Source organism: Dermochelys coriacea, chromosome 8 (assembly GCF_009764565.3).
Source record: "Dermochelys coriacea isolate rDerCor1 chromosome 8, rDerCor1.pri.v4, whole genome shotgun sequence".
Lineage (NCBI taxonomy): Eukaryota > Metazoa > Chordata > Testudines > Dermochelyidae > Dermochelys > Dermochelys coriacea.
Window position 1 is genome coordinate 101,850,612 of NC_050075.1, and position 16,634 is coordinate 101,867,245.

A 16,634-nucleotide genomic window follows, 5' to 3' on the forward strand; every position below is an offset into this window, starting at 1 on the left:
CCAGATTTTCTGAGCATAGCCCGTATACATGTGCAGGCCCTTCACCTCCTAATTGGAGAAGGTGGGAAGGCTTTTTTAGAGCTATTTTCTTTAAATGGAGGTGCTTGATCAAAACCATCATCTCATTAAAACCTCAGGCCCCTCCTTCTGCATGCTGGTGACAATGAAGTTCAAACTTCCAGTGTGATTTTCACAGATGCCGCTCCTGGTATATCCATGCCCATGGTTTTTATAGAATGCCAGCCCCCTTGGAGACAGGCAATCCAGTACAGCTTTTCTATATCCATTTTTATTCCAGGGTGTTTTATTCATTTAGTCTTTTGAAGCTGGAAATAAATGGCTTAACCATTCAAGTGGATTGGTGTGGGCATGTGTGTGTTAGATTTTGTAATCCTTGTTTTTCATTTATATCTGAATCCTTCTGGCGAGATTTTTTTCCAGAGGAAAAATATTTCCTCGGTGTCAGGGTAACAGGTTGAGTTACTCACTATGGTCCCAACCTTGCATTTGGGCCTCTGTAGAGCCACGGGGAATGCAATGGGACTGCACATAGCCATAAGTAGCCTGCCTACATGTATCTAATTGTGGGATCAGAGCCCTTGATCCCGCAGGAAAGACAGCAAGAAAAAAAGCAACCATCTATCAGCACAGACATTATTTGTGGTTGAGGGCAAGAATGATTGGCACTGAATACAAGAAATGTCCTGATCCTGTTCTCTTTGAGATTCATGTCAAAGCTCCTATTGACTTCAGTGTTAGCAGAATCCTCCCCAACTGCCCAATTCTTAAGGATCTTACAACCTAAACTGACCAATACAATTAATAATATATACAGACAGCCCCCCGGGGGATCAGAGGCTGGAAGTGTTGTAAGGGTAGTGCTGATCAGGGCCTTGTGGTTCACTGGCTACATGGAAGGAGTGTTTTTTTAAATTGGGATTAAGAAGGAGAACATGGACAGAGCAGGTCAAGGAATTGTGTTCCAAGCACAGCTGTAGCCCATCTTCAACAGATTGATTTCAGGTTGATTGCAAGTTCTTTGGGACACAGACTCTGTGTGTGTGTGTGTGTTTGTACTGGGACTAGCACAAATGGATCCTCATCCCTATTGTGAAGGTTGCATTGGCATCATTGTGAGATCTGGGAGTGACAAACGCAAGAGTGCCTCAGTGTGAGAGAAGTTTGTCCAAAGAGTTTATATAGGGGTCAAAAACAGTACAGAGCAAGGTCTGAATTGTCCCCATTACCTTAAATACACATTCATGCTGCTATTAACAATGACTGGAAGTCATCCATTAGCACCCTCCCTTAAGTATTTGGATGGTCTCATTCTGGTCCAGTTGAAATCAGGTAGTACAGAAATGAAAGGGCAGAAATTATAAGCCAAATGAAATTTCAAACCTTGGTTTGGATTCAGTTCATGTTTGGAGTATGGGGGCTTCTTATCTCAAAGGAACTAGTTTGTCCATCCTTAACTGATGCAACTGTTTCCGGATAGGCACAAGTTTGTTAATTTCTTTGCCTTTGTGGTTGTGATTATCTGGTGTGAGCTCTTTCTAGAATTAATTATGAGCCAGACTGTAACCCCCTTACACTCACTGGTGTATAGCTTTTGTTTGGTTGAAGTCTATCCTAATTAGTTACATCGCCTCAATCACTGTATCTTTAATGCACATGAGGTCAAGAAGTGCTAGTATACCCATTTTCCAGATGGGGGAAACTGAGACACAAAGATTAAGGGTATGTTTATACTGCATTTTATGGCCTGTAGCAGCAAGTGTCCGAGGCTGGGTCTACAGACTCAGGCTCATGCTATGGCAGTAAAAACAGCTATGTAGACTTACAGGTTTGGGTGGGAGCTTGTATTCACTAACGCAGGGTTTTAAATAGTGTAGACGCACCCCAAATGACTTCGTTCAAGGACAGCCAGGAAATCTGTGGGAGGGTGCAGAATTGAGTTCATGTCTTCTAACTCCTGGCTAGCATCTTAAACTCTGGACTAATGAGACTTTTGGTGTAGGAAGGTGCTCTGCCTTTGGAATGGGAAGTCCGCAGTCTGGCAGCGTATGGCCCACCTAATGTTTTCTGAGCTTGTTCAGTTAAAGGCCTCTTTAAAAAACTGGAGCCAGGTACTGTTCTGATGAAACTGCTTCCCAAGTGCATGCATATACGGCTCATAAATCGCACGAATAAAAATGCTCTTTCCCAAAGACCAAGTCATAATTTTCCATCTCTTCCCAGAACAAATACTGTGTGCTATATTTATGAGGTGGGACCGTCTATGGGCAGTCAGCTCTAAGTATGTTTATTTTTAAGTCAGTTCTTCTGTAATCTTAAGCACCTCTGGGAGACTTAACTGAGATAGAGATTTAGGCTGGAGGTCACTGGGGTTGAGATGGAGCAAAAGAAGAGAAATGACACTGTTTTTGTGACATCAGCCAAGCAGTGTAAAAAAATAAATCTAGGCTTTAAAATGGCTTTTACCTGACCCTGAAGGAAATGGCCCATAGAATCCACTCCAAAGAGTGTGCTAAGAACTGGAGAAAGACTCCTGCACGATTGTCAGGTTTGAACTATGGGACTGAGCGTGTCAAGTTTATGGCTCTTGAAAAATATACGTGTAGGAGAGTCCTACCATTGGTTGGTTTGTGTATGTGCATGTCGGCCTGGCTTTATTAACCCACTTTCCATCCTACAATACCCTTCTTGGGTAGCTCTATGGGTGCTGCTCTCAACCCAGAGAAAGCTGGGGAACGTGTCTCAGATCTAAACCTCATCTTTTCAACAGCTCCTATCCCTTTGTTTTTGTCTGAAAGTTCATGCTTCACTCAAAAGTAACTTTGTCCATGACATGTGTGGAAGATCAGTGCGGCTGTTCAGTTGAATGAATAGGCAAAAATAACCTCTAAAATACTTCTTTCACTTTGAAAAAAAATAAAATAGTACCTTTTTAAAAAATCCAATAACTCAGAAAGAGCTGATGTTTAAAGCCCAAAGTCAAATTTTCATATGTTGGGCACCTAAATAACTTCCCTGATTTTTTTTCAAAGATTCTGAATTCCTTTAAAACAAAATGGGACCTATGGGTCTTGAGCACCATTGAAAAGCCAGGGCCCTCAGGCCCTGATTCAGCAAAACCACATGTGCTTAAAATTGAGCATGTATTTAAGTGTTTTACTTAATTAAGATCTCAGTTGTTGAGAGGCTGCTTGGTCTACTGCTTAAAGCACAGGAGAAGACACACTCTGAAGTTCCAGGTTCATGGTGGTTCCTGATTCCCTCTGTGACTTTAAGTGAGTGACTTAACTTTTCAGTCCCAGTTTTCCCAGCTGCAAAATGGAAAAAATAGTACAAGACCTTATGAGCCAGGGAGCAGTTAGTTCATTGTCTGGAAAGCACTTTGAGATCCTTGGTACCATGGCAGTGTCAAGTATTTTACTGCATTATGTTTATCTGCATTCTACTAGCTGGACTTCAATGTCAGCAGAGAATTCTACTGTTAAAGGGATGAGCACTGCTTCTGGTTTCGAGTTCTGGTTAAATGAATTTCTGTGTAATTTCAAGGATCATAACTAAATAACAAAGAACAAAAGCAAAATGTAGAATGCACTGAAGGGTCATTAAAAAAAAAGTTCCATTATATTTTATGATAAAAACAATACAGTGTTTAAAAAAAATTGTAAGTGTACAAAAATAACTAGGCTTGGCAGAATTAAACCTTATTTTTTGTAATTTTTGACAGATATCAATGTTTATTTTTAAGCTTTTTTTCATTTACAATTTTGGAAAAATTATGTGTTTTAAGCATTTTTATTTTTATCAATGTAAATTTAGACTGTTATGGGAAATTACAGGTGGATCCGACAATGGGAGGGGAGATCAGACACTAATTTCAAGATTGCCGACTCAAAATTAAAGATTTATAATTAAAAAAAACAAATTGTCAACATCCCATGTCAAAATATACAAAGCAAGTGTCCTTAAAATCAAACTCTAGTAAGTTCTCAAGCAGGATTTTTCCTGCTTTCGGCCTATTTGTAAATTTCCATTATTATTGATGGAAATATTTTTTGGTTGGTTTTTGTGTGTATGGTGAAATCAACATTTACCGACATTACAGATAAAAATCTAATCCTTCTAAGCTAGAGGTCCCTAAAGTGAGGAACGTGCACCCCTAGGGGGTAGGGTTGCTAGGCGTTTGGTTTTTGACTGGAAAGCCCAGTTGAAAAGGGACCCTGGCTCCTCCGGTCAGCAGTGCTGACCAGGCTGTTAAGTGTCCAGTCAGTAGCACAGTGGGGCTAAGGCAGGCTCCCTGTCTGCCCTGGCTCCGCAGAGCTCCTGGAAGTGGCCAGCATGTCCCTGCGGCCCCTAGGCAGAAGGGCAATCAGGGAAGCTCCGCATGCTACCCCCAGCTCTGGCTCTGCAGCTCCCACTGGCCAGGAACCGTGGCCAATGGGAGCTCCAGGGCCGCGCCTGTGGGCATGGGCAGTGCGCATAGCACAGAGCCACCTAGCTGCACCTCAACCTAGGGGCCGGGCACACCGGCCACTTCCGGGAGCAGAGTGGAGCCAGAGCAGGCAGGGAGCCTGCCTTAGCCCCACTGCACCACTGACCGGGAGCCGCCTGAGGTAAGGGCCGGCTGGCTGGAGCCCGTACCTGTTCCCACACCCCAACCCCTTATCCCAGCCCTGAGCCCCCTCCTGCACCCAAACTCCCTCCCAGAACCTGCACCCCCAATTCCTCCCACACCCTAACCCCTTGCCCCAGCCCTGAGCCCAATCCCGCACGCCAAACCCCTTGGCCCCAGCCCAGAGTCCCCTCCTGAACCCCTCATTTCTGGCCCCACCCTGGAGCCCGCGGCCCCACCCTGGAGCCCGCACCCCCTCCCACACTCCAACCCCCTACCCCAGCCCAGTGAAAGTGAGTGAGGGTCGGGGAGAGCGAGCGACTGAGGGAGGAGGGCTGGAGGGAGTGGGGACAGGGCCTCAGAGAATGGGCATGGCTGGGGTAGGGGCAGGGTAAGGATGTTTGGTTTTGTGCAATTAGAAAGTTGACAACCCTACTAGCGGGGTGTGGAGGAACATCCGGCTGGGGGATCACCCACGCATCCTCCCTTCCCCCAGCTCTGCTCCAGTCCCAGCCCCCAGACATGTCCCCAGCTCCCAGCCCCGTGCCTGGCCTGGCCCCATCCTGACTCTGAGCATGGCTCCCCTCCCAGCCCTGCACCAGCCACTGGCCATGGCTCCGCTCCCAGCCATGGGCCCAGCTGCCGGCCCTCACCGCAGTACGGCTGCAGCTCCACCCCAGCCTCGGCCCCCTTACCCCATCCGCGTCCCCCTCCAAAGTTGCAGCCCCTGCTCCAGGTTGGCTGGACAGGGGCAAGGGGGAACGCAACACTCAAAAGTTTGGGGACCACTGTTCTAAGCCTCCTTAGATGTTAACGACATCCTAACACAAAATAGCCAACACATCAGAAAAATGTAAGAATTTTGGAGCTTTTTACTTGCTTATATTTGTTTCTATTTTACAACTGTATATGTATCTAGTGAAGCGGCTGGAGCTGTATCCTGTTGTCAGTCCTCTTGCAGAACCAGGGCCTAATATCCCATTGTAGCTTCCCGCACAGCTTTCGATGGCTCTGCCGGCTTTTGTACAAAAAGTCCAATCCTTCCCCCACCCGCAGTCTAAATGTCACCATCTTTCATGTCCCATAAAATCCAAGCTGAGCAGATTCATAATTTGAAAAAGCTGCGAAAAGCAGGGTTTAACGGATTTTTAACCTTTGAAAGGCTCTGCGCTTTCCCCCAAGGGCTATAGCCAAAGGAGGAAATGGCTCATCCTAGGATTTCCTGTGGATTCTATACATTTGACTAATAAAAATGAAAGCTTTAGAAAAATGTTAATGGGGAAGTGAGAGCAGAGGGTTTCCCCACATGCTTTCGCTGAAAACCTTCCTGCAGGCTGATGATTTTTAACAACGCTGCTCAGGTGTGGACTAGAGTATTTCCCACATGGGGATGGGTACCCTAGTCCTCTAACTTTATTTTCATATGTTGTTATATTTAGGCTTGGCAGGATTAGATTTTTATTGGTAAAGGTGTGTAAACTTCTATTTCACCGAACACGCAAACGGTCAGAATGTTTCCACAGATGATGATAGAAATTTACAGATGGGCACGAGTAAGACAAATGTTCCTTGAGAACTCCTTAGAGTTTGATTTAAGGATATCTGCTTTGTATATTTTGACATGTGATAACAATTTGGATTTTAACAGTTATATAAAGTGTTAGCATATGGAATCTTAGCCTCTACTATCATGAAATATTTGCCTGACCTCCCTTCCCGTTGTCTGAACCACCAGTAACTTATCACAACTGTGGAAATTTAAATGGATAAAAATAAAAAAAATGCTCAACCCCCCTAATTTTGCCAACTATTTACATTGAAAAAGCTTAAAAATAAACATTGATATCTGTCAAAATTTTATATTTAAAAACCCACATTCTGCTAAGGCTACATATAAGTTGTTGTATTTTTTTATTATTTAAAAGGATCACATTTTATACCCAACTTGTATTGTGTAGAGAGACAAAAGAATGTTTCCATTATTTAAAGCGCGCATCCACTGGCAACAGGTTTTTAAACAAATAAAAAACTGAGTTGTGTCAACGTTTACGCACATTTGGTTTTAAGCATGTGAGCACACCTGTTGTGTTCCCTGGGATGGACTTCCATGTTTTAAACATGTGAATAAACCTGGGCCAATAAACCCAAACCTGCAACCCTTAGGCCTACTCATGCATGAGTAATTCCTTTCAAATCAATGGGTTTATTTGGGGGAGTGGGTCAGGATTTGTAGGATCAGGTCCAAACACCCTTCTGCAGTTTCTCGGTGAGTTCAGGAGAACCAGAAAATGAAGCTGACCTGAAATTGATGGTGTGCTTGGGGGAGGTTGGGGGCTGAGTCTAGGGTCTGTTAGGCAAGGCTGAGCACTTACTAACAAGGCTGCAGCCTGCCATCCTTTGATCCCTCATCCCTTTAAGATTCCTTGAGCAGGGGGCAGGGCTAACTCTGGGAGAACAGGCGTTTAAAAAACAGCCCCTAAGCGACCGGAAGAGCTAGCAACCAGAGGAGTTTGGCAAGGCAGCATAGAGAAGGAGTGTGAGAGCCAGATACACCTAATAAACATGCTCTAAACTTAGCCCGATAATCCTTCCCCCACCCCAGAAAGAACACACACAAAAATCCTATAAGAGTAAAAATAATGCAGGCAGAAGTCCGGCACCGGAGGCTATTCAGTTTATTGCACTGCATGCAGCGTGTATGATTGCCTGCCTTGTGGGCAAGTGGCATATGTGTGCATTTAGCACAGGCAACTCATGATCCTTAGAGGTAGCGTACGGGTTCTTGAGATCAGAATGGCTGAACTGGAGGAGCAAAGAGAGAGGTGCATAGTCTGGGGGTGGGACTGCTCTGCTCTGTCCTGGAAAGTCTCATCTAACAGCCTATGTGCTGTTGATGAGGATGAAAGTCTTGGGGAAGGAGAACATCAAGTTGGAGTGGAGGGAAATGATCCCATAGTTTGGACCCTCCTTCTAAATAATGTCATGGTGTCTTCTCACACTCAGGATACCACTCCTGGGGAAGGGAACCCTATTATTAGGAAGAGACAGATAATAGTAATGGGGAATTCAATTATTAGAAATAGTAGATGTGTGATGATCAGGAAAACTGCATGGTGAATTGTCTGCCTGCTGCAAAGGTTTCAGACTTCTCAGGACATGTAGATAGACTTTTGGGCAGTGCTGGAGAGGAGCTGGTACTCATGGCATGTATAGGTGCCAGTGACATAAAGTACAGTAGGAGAGGTCCTGGAGGCCAAATTTAGGCTGCTAGGCAAAAGATTGAAGTCCAGGATTTACATGGTTGTACTCTCTAAAGTGCTTCCAGTCCCACACACAGGTCCAGTTAGACAGGCAGAACTGCAGGGTCTGAGTGCATGGCTGAGATGATGGTGTTTGGAGGAGGGATTCAGGTTTATTAGGAACTGGGGAACCTTTTGGGAAAGGACGAACCTATGTAGCCTCGGTGGCAGGTGAAGCTTCTCTGGGGTATGCTAGCTCTCCATCCCGCCTCTTCCACCCACGGCCCTCCCCACGCTCAGCCCCCCACTGCTACTCACTGCGTGCATCACTTGTCTCCTCCAGCCCCCTCGCTGTGTGCATCCCACCTCTCTTCTTTTTCTGGTGACAGCAGGGATCTCACTTTCCAACTGGGCAGTCTGGGTCTGGGCACTGAGGCTGGATTTCTGAGGTCCTGGGTGCTGGGGCAGGGGGCTTGTTGTCCAGCTCTGCAAGCCAGGGCCATTGGCTGGTGCCTCTCTCTGGGAGCAGGAGCCTGGCTTATACCTAACGTTTGGACCCAGTGGTGGAGAAAATGGAGCTGCTGAGACCTGCTGTGAGTCTGGGTTGAGGTTAAAGCTGGCAGGATTCACTACAGATCCACCAGAGCTGTGACTTCCTGAATGCCCTCTGATGCGCTACCAGTGCATCTCCCTGGCTGGCCAGCACAGGGAACCTGCTGCCCCAGAGCCCCATCACTCAGAAATGCAGTTCCTGAACAGCTTTAGGCAAGGCCTGTCACCGCCATGTTCTCCAGCCCCAGAGCTGGCACCACGAGCTGCCATTGCGGGATGCATGTGGTGAGTGGTGATGGGCCAGGGGAGCCAACCGGGGAGGGGAGAAGCGGGACAAATGCAGTGAGCAGTGGTGGGTGGGAGGACAGGAGGGCCACATGCCCTATTATACTCATTGCCCGTGCTATACAGGAAGGATGGGCTCCACCTAAATCAAAATGGAACCAGAAAGGTCATAGAGGAGTTCTTAAACTAAGGACTGGAGGAAAACTGAACAGGTGAGGAGGAGCACATGGCTTGGACAGAGACATCCCTTAGGGAATGATTTATTAAAGGGGATATTCTATCTTCTAATAAAACGGAGAGGATAGAAGTTGATAAAGTACAGGTAGGAACTGAAGAGAAACTGTCAAACAAAAAAAAGTCCCATTCAATTACATCACTTGAAGGCAGACAGCTAAAACCTTGAAAAATTTTGTAAGTCTTTGTATACAAATGTTCGAAGTCTAAATACTAAGATGTGTGAACTTGAGTGCCAGGTATTGAAGGAGGATATTGATATAATAGGCAACACAGAAACTTGAGGAAATGATGATAATCAAAGGGGCATGGTAATACCAGGGTATAAAATATATAAGAATGACAGAGTAGGTCATGCTGGTGAGGAAGTGACAAATATAGGAAAAATCTTAAATGATTCAAACTGTACTATAGAATATCTAAGGATAGAAATTTCATATTTGAATAGTAAGAGTATAAGAATAGGAATATGCTACCGACCACCAGACCAGGATGGTGATCGTGACTGTGAAATGCTTAGGGATTGGAGAAGCTACAAAACCAGAAAAGTCAGTAATAATGGGGGATTTCAACTATCCCCATAACGACTGGGTACATGTCGCCTCAGGATGGGATGCAGAGATAAAATTTCTAGCCACCATTAATGACTGCTTCTTGGAGCAGCTAGTCCTGGAACCTACAAGGGGAGAAGCAATGCTTCATTTAGTTCTAAGTGGTTCACCGGACCTGGTCCAAGCAGTGAATATAGCTGTACCTATCAGTAATAGCGACCATAATGTAACTAAATTTAACATTCTTTTTTGGGGGGGGAGGATCAAGGGGGGAACTAGGGAGAGTATACTAAAGAAGCCCACTGCAGTAATATTTAACTTCAAAAAAGAGAACTACCCCAAAATGAGGTGGCAAGTTCAATGGAAATTAAAAGGAACAGTCATAAGAGGGAAATGCCTGCAACCTGCAAGGAAACAGTTTTTAAAAACCACCAGAAAGGTTTAAACTACATGTATACTTCCAAATAAAATAATGATTAAAAAGAATCAGAGAACCAAAAAAATTCCACCATGGCTAAACAAAAGAGTAAAAGAGGCACTTAGAGACAAAAATACATCTTTTAAGAACTGGAAGTCCAATCCTTCTGAGGAAAATAGAAAGGATCATAAACTCTGTCAAGCCAAATATAAAACTATAGTTAGGTAGGCCAAAAAATAATTTGAAGGGCAACTAGCAAAAGATACAAACAAACAAAAATTGCTGTTAAAGTGCATCAGAAGAAGGAAGCCAACCAAACAATCATTGCAGCCACTGGACCATCACGGTGCTAAAGGAGCACTCAAGGAAGACAAGGCCAGTGCAGAGAAGCTAAATGAATTATTTGCATCAGTCTTCACTGAAGAGAATGTGAGGGAGATTCCCACACCTAAGCTGTTCTATTTCGGTGGCAAACCTGGAGAACTGTCCCACAATGAGGTGGTTTTGGAGCAAATTGATAAATTAAAGAGTAATAAATCACCAGGACTAGATGATATTCACTCAACAGTCTGAAGGCACTCAGGCTTGAAACAGCAGAACTAACTGTGGAATGTAACCTACCACTTAAATCAGACTCTAGCTACCCTCTAGTCATCTGGTACAATGTAATGCAGGTTTTTGAAAATAAGACTCCAGAGGTGATCCTGGCAATTACAGGCTGGTAAGCCTAACTTCAGTTCCAGGTGAATTGGTTGAAACTGTAGTAAGGAACAGAATTATCAGATGCACAAATGAACACGATATGTTGGGGAAGAGTCAACACGGCTTTTGTAAAGGAAAATCATGCCTCCTCAATCTACTAGAATTCTTTGGGAGGGTCAAGAAACATGTGGAACAGGGTGATCCGGTCAGTGGATATAGTGTACTTGGACTTTCAGAAAGCCTTTAACAAGGTCCTTCACCAAAGGCTCTTAAGCAAAGTAAACGGTCATGGAATAAGAAGGGAAGGTCCTCTCATGGATTGGTAACTGGTTCAAGACAGGAAACAAAGGGTAGGAATAAATGGTCAGTTTTCACAGTGGAGAGAGGTAAACAGTGGTGTCCCCCAGGGATCTGTACTGGGGCCAGTGCTGTTCAACATATTCATAAATGATCTGGAAAAAGGGATAAACAGTGAGGTGGCAAAGTTTGCAGACACTATAAAGTTTCTCAAGATAGGAAAGTTCCAAGCTGGCTGCAAAGAGTTAAAGGGATTTCCTCTCTATTAGCTATAGAAGCATCTGACTGTGAACTAGGTGGCCCATTTTTGGACTCAGAACTATGCCTTCATCAGCCACCGTGTTGAATTATGTAGCATAAATAATCAAAGCATAATCTGAAAATGTGATGCTGCTCTATGACTTGATAAAAACGGTCCTGGTAATGAAAGAAAAACAGGGAGAAGATCCCAGGGAACCAACCTAAGTGGTGGTGTGTACCATTAAGAATACTCTTGATGCTAAAAATGAGAGAAGATGAAACTGCAGGGAAACACAGGGCTGATGGGTCTGTGACTTAAATAACCACCAGGGTTATAAAGCCAAATTATTCCTAGGAAACCCTCCTATAAAATCACCTAGATTAGGGTCCTGATCCATGACGGGAATGCCTAAGAACTATGATAATGCAAATAAATAATAAAGGTTCTATTAGTCCCACCTACTCAAATGTTGTCATTCTTCCAACCATTCATAGACCTTCTCTAGAACAGGCTTCCCTGTAATCTTTGAAAACTGAGCTTATGCTCAGTGGTTCTGTAATCAGCATAAATCACCACCAAGTCTATCACTAACGAGCATAGATACATGATCACTCATTTAAACTTGACTGCCTTTTATGAGAGACGGAAAAGTATACAATTATTTTTTTTAAGGAAGTGTTTTATTTTGTGGCAGCTTGGTACTTGTGCATTTAAAGATCAAAAGCAATGAATGCTCCTGGTTGCTTAGATTTCTCTGCTAATGCATTCCTGTTGGATTTCCAGATCTGGGATGAGAGAGCTCAATTAGCCCTCTGGGACAGTGTAACAATTTGACACGACCATTTATTTTGCCAGAGGGGGAAGCTGAAAGGTGGCGGGGGACGGGGAGAGAGAGCACGATCGTATATTCTGCCTGTTTCACAAGTGCCTGTTCCCCAGGGATGCTGAAGGTCCTTGCAGGTTACTTATTAAACAACAGGCAGAGGTGCCCCTGAATACACCAGTGTTTTACTGCTAAAGATGTTGAGAAGCTTCTGAACTGCATTTACCAAGAAGTTTCCCATTTCGTTTGGACTTTGGATTTTAAACAGCTGGTGGGGAAGCTGTAGCTCCTCCCAGCTCAGGCCGGTTCCTTGGCAGAGATGATGGAACTTCCCTTATTTTCAGGCTGTCACTTTTGCAGTAAAGTGAACTGCAGATGCAGTCTAAAACTCTCTGGCTCACCTTGATTTTTCACGTGCCCCGCAGCCCCACTGAAATCGTGCCTGTAGGCAGGCCTATATTTTATTACCTTGAGGAGGAGGGTGGCATATCCTAAACCCTTCCCGGTTTTCTTTTCTAGTCTAAGCTCTGCATCCATGTGACTCTCCTTCCGTTTGGGGAGAGATAAACGTAGCTCCTTCCTGAGCCACTCCCTTGGCTGGCCAGAAGGGGTCAACAAAGAGAAGCAAGAAGCACAAGCCTCATCTGGGGCTCATAAGGGATCCTCTGCAGTGCTCCTGCATTCTGCTGATCATTCATGCTCTTGTGACCTCAGTCAACCAATATATATCTATTGTGTGTGTTTGTGCAGGTGCTGTTTGCTTTGAACCAAACCTTGCTACAACATGAAAGTCTACGAGCAGGCAGCTTGCAGGCTCCATACACTACTGAAGATCTCATCAAGCATTATAACTGTGGAGACCTGAATGCTGTCATATTCAATCATGATACTTCCCAGGTAAGGCCATTTCACAGCTGCCCCTGAAGACTAGGAATGGGCAAACTGGCTAAGAGGTATCAGTAACGACGATGATGTCGATGCCCGTGTCATAGAATGCCCGGCCTTAAGATTTTAAGTAGAGGTGCTACCCTATGAGAACCCTTGGTCCAAATACTCCCTATACTGTGGCGTGTTTGAAATCAAATCCCAGATTAGTATCTAATTTCTGAAATGGTCCCTGTCTCTATAATGGGACAGGTCGAACATTCCCAGGACTTAAAAATCTGTATATAGTTTTCAACCTTGCATCCTCTGCAAAATCGAAGGGTTAAAGTATGCCAGCTGTGTTCAAGAAATGGCTTTGCACCCTATCAGGGTAGTTATGGGCCCATCCTCACCACGCCCCTGTAAGATAGAGATGGATTCCATTGTACAGAGAGGGAAACTGAGGCATCCAGCAATACTTGCCCCAGGCCACATAGGGAGCCTGTAGCAGAGCAAGGAACAGAATCCTGATTTTTGTGAGTCCCACTCCAGCCCCTCATCTTTCCTCACCTCACCCTTCTCGTTTTTCCTGTTCCTCTTGCTCCTTTTTTGTTCTCCACATGTCTCTCATTTGTCCAGGGAGAGAATGGGTTTTACCTTTGAGTTGCTTTATGCATGCTTGACGGAGGCAGGGATGACAACTGAAAAGCTTTGCTAGGAATGTGTCCAAACAAAAGATGGAGTGAACCTTATGTAAATAGGCTACAAGGCTAAATAACTTTTCAAACATGCCATAATCCAAACATATTTTATGTGTCCGTTGCAGCCCTCCAGTCTGTGTTGTTCTTACTTATCTGGTGCTAATAAAGACTTTCAGTGGATCCTCCTTTGCAGACCAGCTTATGGCTGGTGGCAAACTCTGAGAGAGTGTGCTGGTTTTATATGTGTATGTTAATTTCTTTCTCTCTGTTAACTGTGTGGAGACAGGATGTTTCTTAGGACATCATCTACTGCTGCTCTGATGCAGGGTGACTTAGAAAATCAGGCACTGGACTGGGACTGAAGAGGACCTTTTAGTCCTGGCTCTGCCACTGGCTGGGTGACTTTGGGCAAATCACTGCCCCTCTTTGTGCCTCAGTTTCCCCATCTGCACAATGGGGTTAATGAAATGGCCCTCCTTGGTAAAGTGCTTTGAGATCTATGGATGAAAAGTACCATATAAGAGCTATGTATTATCATTGTAACTCCAACAGTGTGTGACCCCCACATCTTGGCTGGGTCTTACCTGCACCTGGGAGATAGCTGAAGGGTCTGTCTCTTTCTTACACCTTGGCAACACTTGTATAGCTTATCATGCCACTGTGATGCAATTCAGTCATCTCCATGGCAACCATATATGATGTCAAAGTCAGCATGCCTTCAAGGGAGGACCATACATTGATAAAATGAACTAAGAAACACAGATCCTTTTGTCAGTCTAAGTAGAGGCACCAGGGAACCTGTCATCATTTCAGGGCCTGATTCTGACACCTTTACTCCTCGTGAATAGCGCCATACTGTGTGAGGGGTCACCGTTTCTCAGTGGAACTCTGGGCACTGGAAGGTGCTACTCAGCATGCAGAAATGTGGCATTAATGCAGCAGTTCTAAGACTGTGTTCTGTGGACTACCAGGAGCCCCTAGTGGAGAGCCATGCAGTGGGAGGTTGGAAAAGAAGTGGTCCAGATGGGAACATTTCTCTAATGATGTGGTGTGCAGAATGAAGGAGCTGGAGAACCAAAGAGGATGTGTACCATTGAGAAGACGACCAGAGGCGCCGTCTTTCTAAGTTGCTGGGAGGTGCTCAACCCCCACTCTGCACTGGACCCCGCCCCCACTCCACCCCTTCCTCCAGCCCCAGAGCACCCACAGAGTTGGCGCCTATGAAGACCGCCATAACTAGTTATTGTTGATTGTTTGTATTATCATAGCGCCTAGGGGTCTCAGTCCTGGACCAGGACCACTGTGCGAGGCTCTGTACAAACACAGAAAAAAGAGGGTCCCTGCCCCAAAGAGCTGGCAATCTAAACAGAAGACAAGAGACAATGGAGGATACAGACAGCTATATGGAGGAGTTAAAAGAAACAATGAGGCAATTTAAGTGAGCATGAGAGGCTGAGATACCAGCACACTGGCTGCCTAGTTATCTAGTGCTTCTGGAGGCATCATGGCAAAGGGATTTGAAGGAGTACAACGAAGCGACTTTCTGGATGTTAATGGGGAGCTCCTCCGAAGCATGAGGGGCAACGTAGAAGAAAGCATGAAGGTCTTGTTTAGCCTTCCATCACCCACTTGTTACATTTTCCATCAGAGGTGGGAGTCGATCCTTTGATACTGAATGAGAAATGATTGGCCATGAAGGGCCTTGAAAGAGAAGACAAGTAGTTTATGTTTAGAACTGTAGGGTTAGAAGGGACCGCAAGGGTCCCTTTGTGTGCTGCTGTGTTAGAGAAAAGGGTTTCAGTGGAGAGTTGTAAAGAGAGGATCTCAAAGGAATTTGAGGTAAATACATAACCATTTTACAGATGGGGACCTTAGAGGCTCAGAGATAAGTTGGTCAAGGTCAAAAAGCAAGTGACAGAATCAAGCATAGAACCTAAGTGTCTGGCTGTCCCGTTTTATCTTTTAACCACTGTAAAACAATACAGTCTCTCCAGCAATATATCCATGTTCCCTAAAACAATTTGCAGCTGTTCCCACTGATTGCAGTGACACATAGGAACTCTGTGTCAATAAATCACAGATGCCTGTAAAAGACCTGCATTTTAGACTAGCAAGGAAGAGAATGTTTGTTTGTTTTTTTAAAAGCTCTTCTACTTGCAAATTTTCTAAGATCAAATACTGCATTAAAAACATGCCATTCAGGGGAAATAAAAAAAGTTCCAAGCAACATCTCTAGCCAGAGTCCCACAGAGTAGACAGTTAGAACAGATTAGACCACTTACAAGCCAGGGAAAATTAAAATACCATAGAATACTCTGGGCCACATAGCAAAACGTTGTCAGTGGCAAAACTCATTGACTTAACTGGGGACAGAATTGGGCCCAATACTACTTTCTTGTGTGGGTTTTTTTTTTAAAGGCAGCTTTAGATTTCAAGTTTCAGAGTAGCAGCCGTGTTAGTCTGTATTCGCAAAAAGAAAAGGAGTACTTGTGGCACCTTAGAGACTAACAAATTTATTAGAGCATAAGCTTTCGTGAGCTACAGCTCAATGAAGTGAGCTGTAACTCACGAAAGCTTATGCTCTAATAAATTTGTTAGTCTCTAAGGTGCCACAAGTACTCCTTTTCTTTTTTTAGATTTCAAGTGTTTCATAAATGACACAAGGATGCACTTGGAACTACTCAGGGTAGCTCCAAAGCTTATGTTCTAGTTGGGTACTTTTTTCAAGTGTGCATACATGGAGATGCCATGTGATTTGGATACCAAATTAGATTAGCCTTTATGAAGTATGTATAAAACATAACCTTTTACTGGAGAACACAGGATTCTTGGCTTGAATTTAAGCACTGTGGTTGCTGATGGCCTGATAAGTCTGCAACCCTCCCCAGGATGTTATGTACAGAAGATGACAGGCCTACAAATAGAAAAAAAAACTATACATTCCAAAAGCACAAATATCATTACTTAAATTTCTGGGTAAATGCAATATTTGCTAATCCTGGTGGTAGAATTGTCAGCATTTTTGGAAGACGTACTATTCTTCGGTAACATCTGACATCTGAAACATTTGCTAGAAATCATATAGTGTTCTAATATTCTG

General features: G+C 44.3%; 1 protein-coding gene across 1 annotated transcript in view; it reads left to right on the plus strand.

The window, feature by feature from the left end:
• TRABD2B (TraB domain containing 2B) overlaps nucleotides 1–16,634 on the plus strand; it is a 414,240-nt gene that overhangs the window by 219,647 nt on the left and 177,959 nt on the right. The window contains exon 3 of the mRNA XM_038414328.2: nucleotides 12,720–12,866. Within this exon, the coding sequence (XP_038270256.1) occupies nucleotides 12,720–12,866 (147 nt within the window). The remainder of the gene's footprint in view (nucleotides 1–12,719; nucleotides 12,867–16,634) is intronic.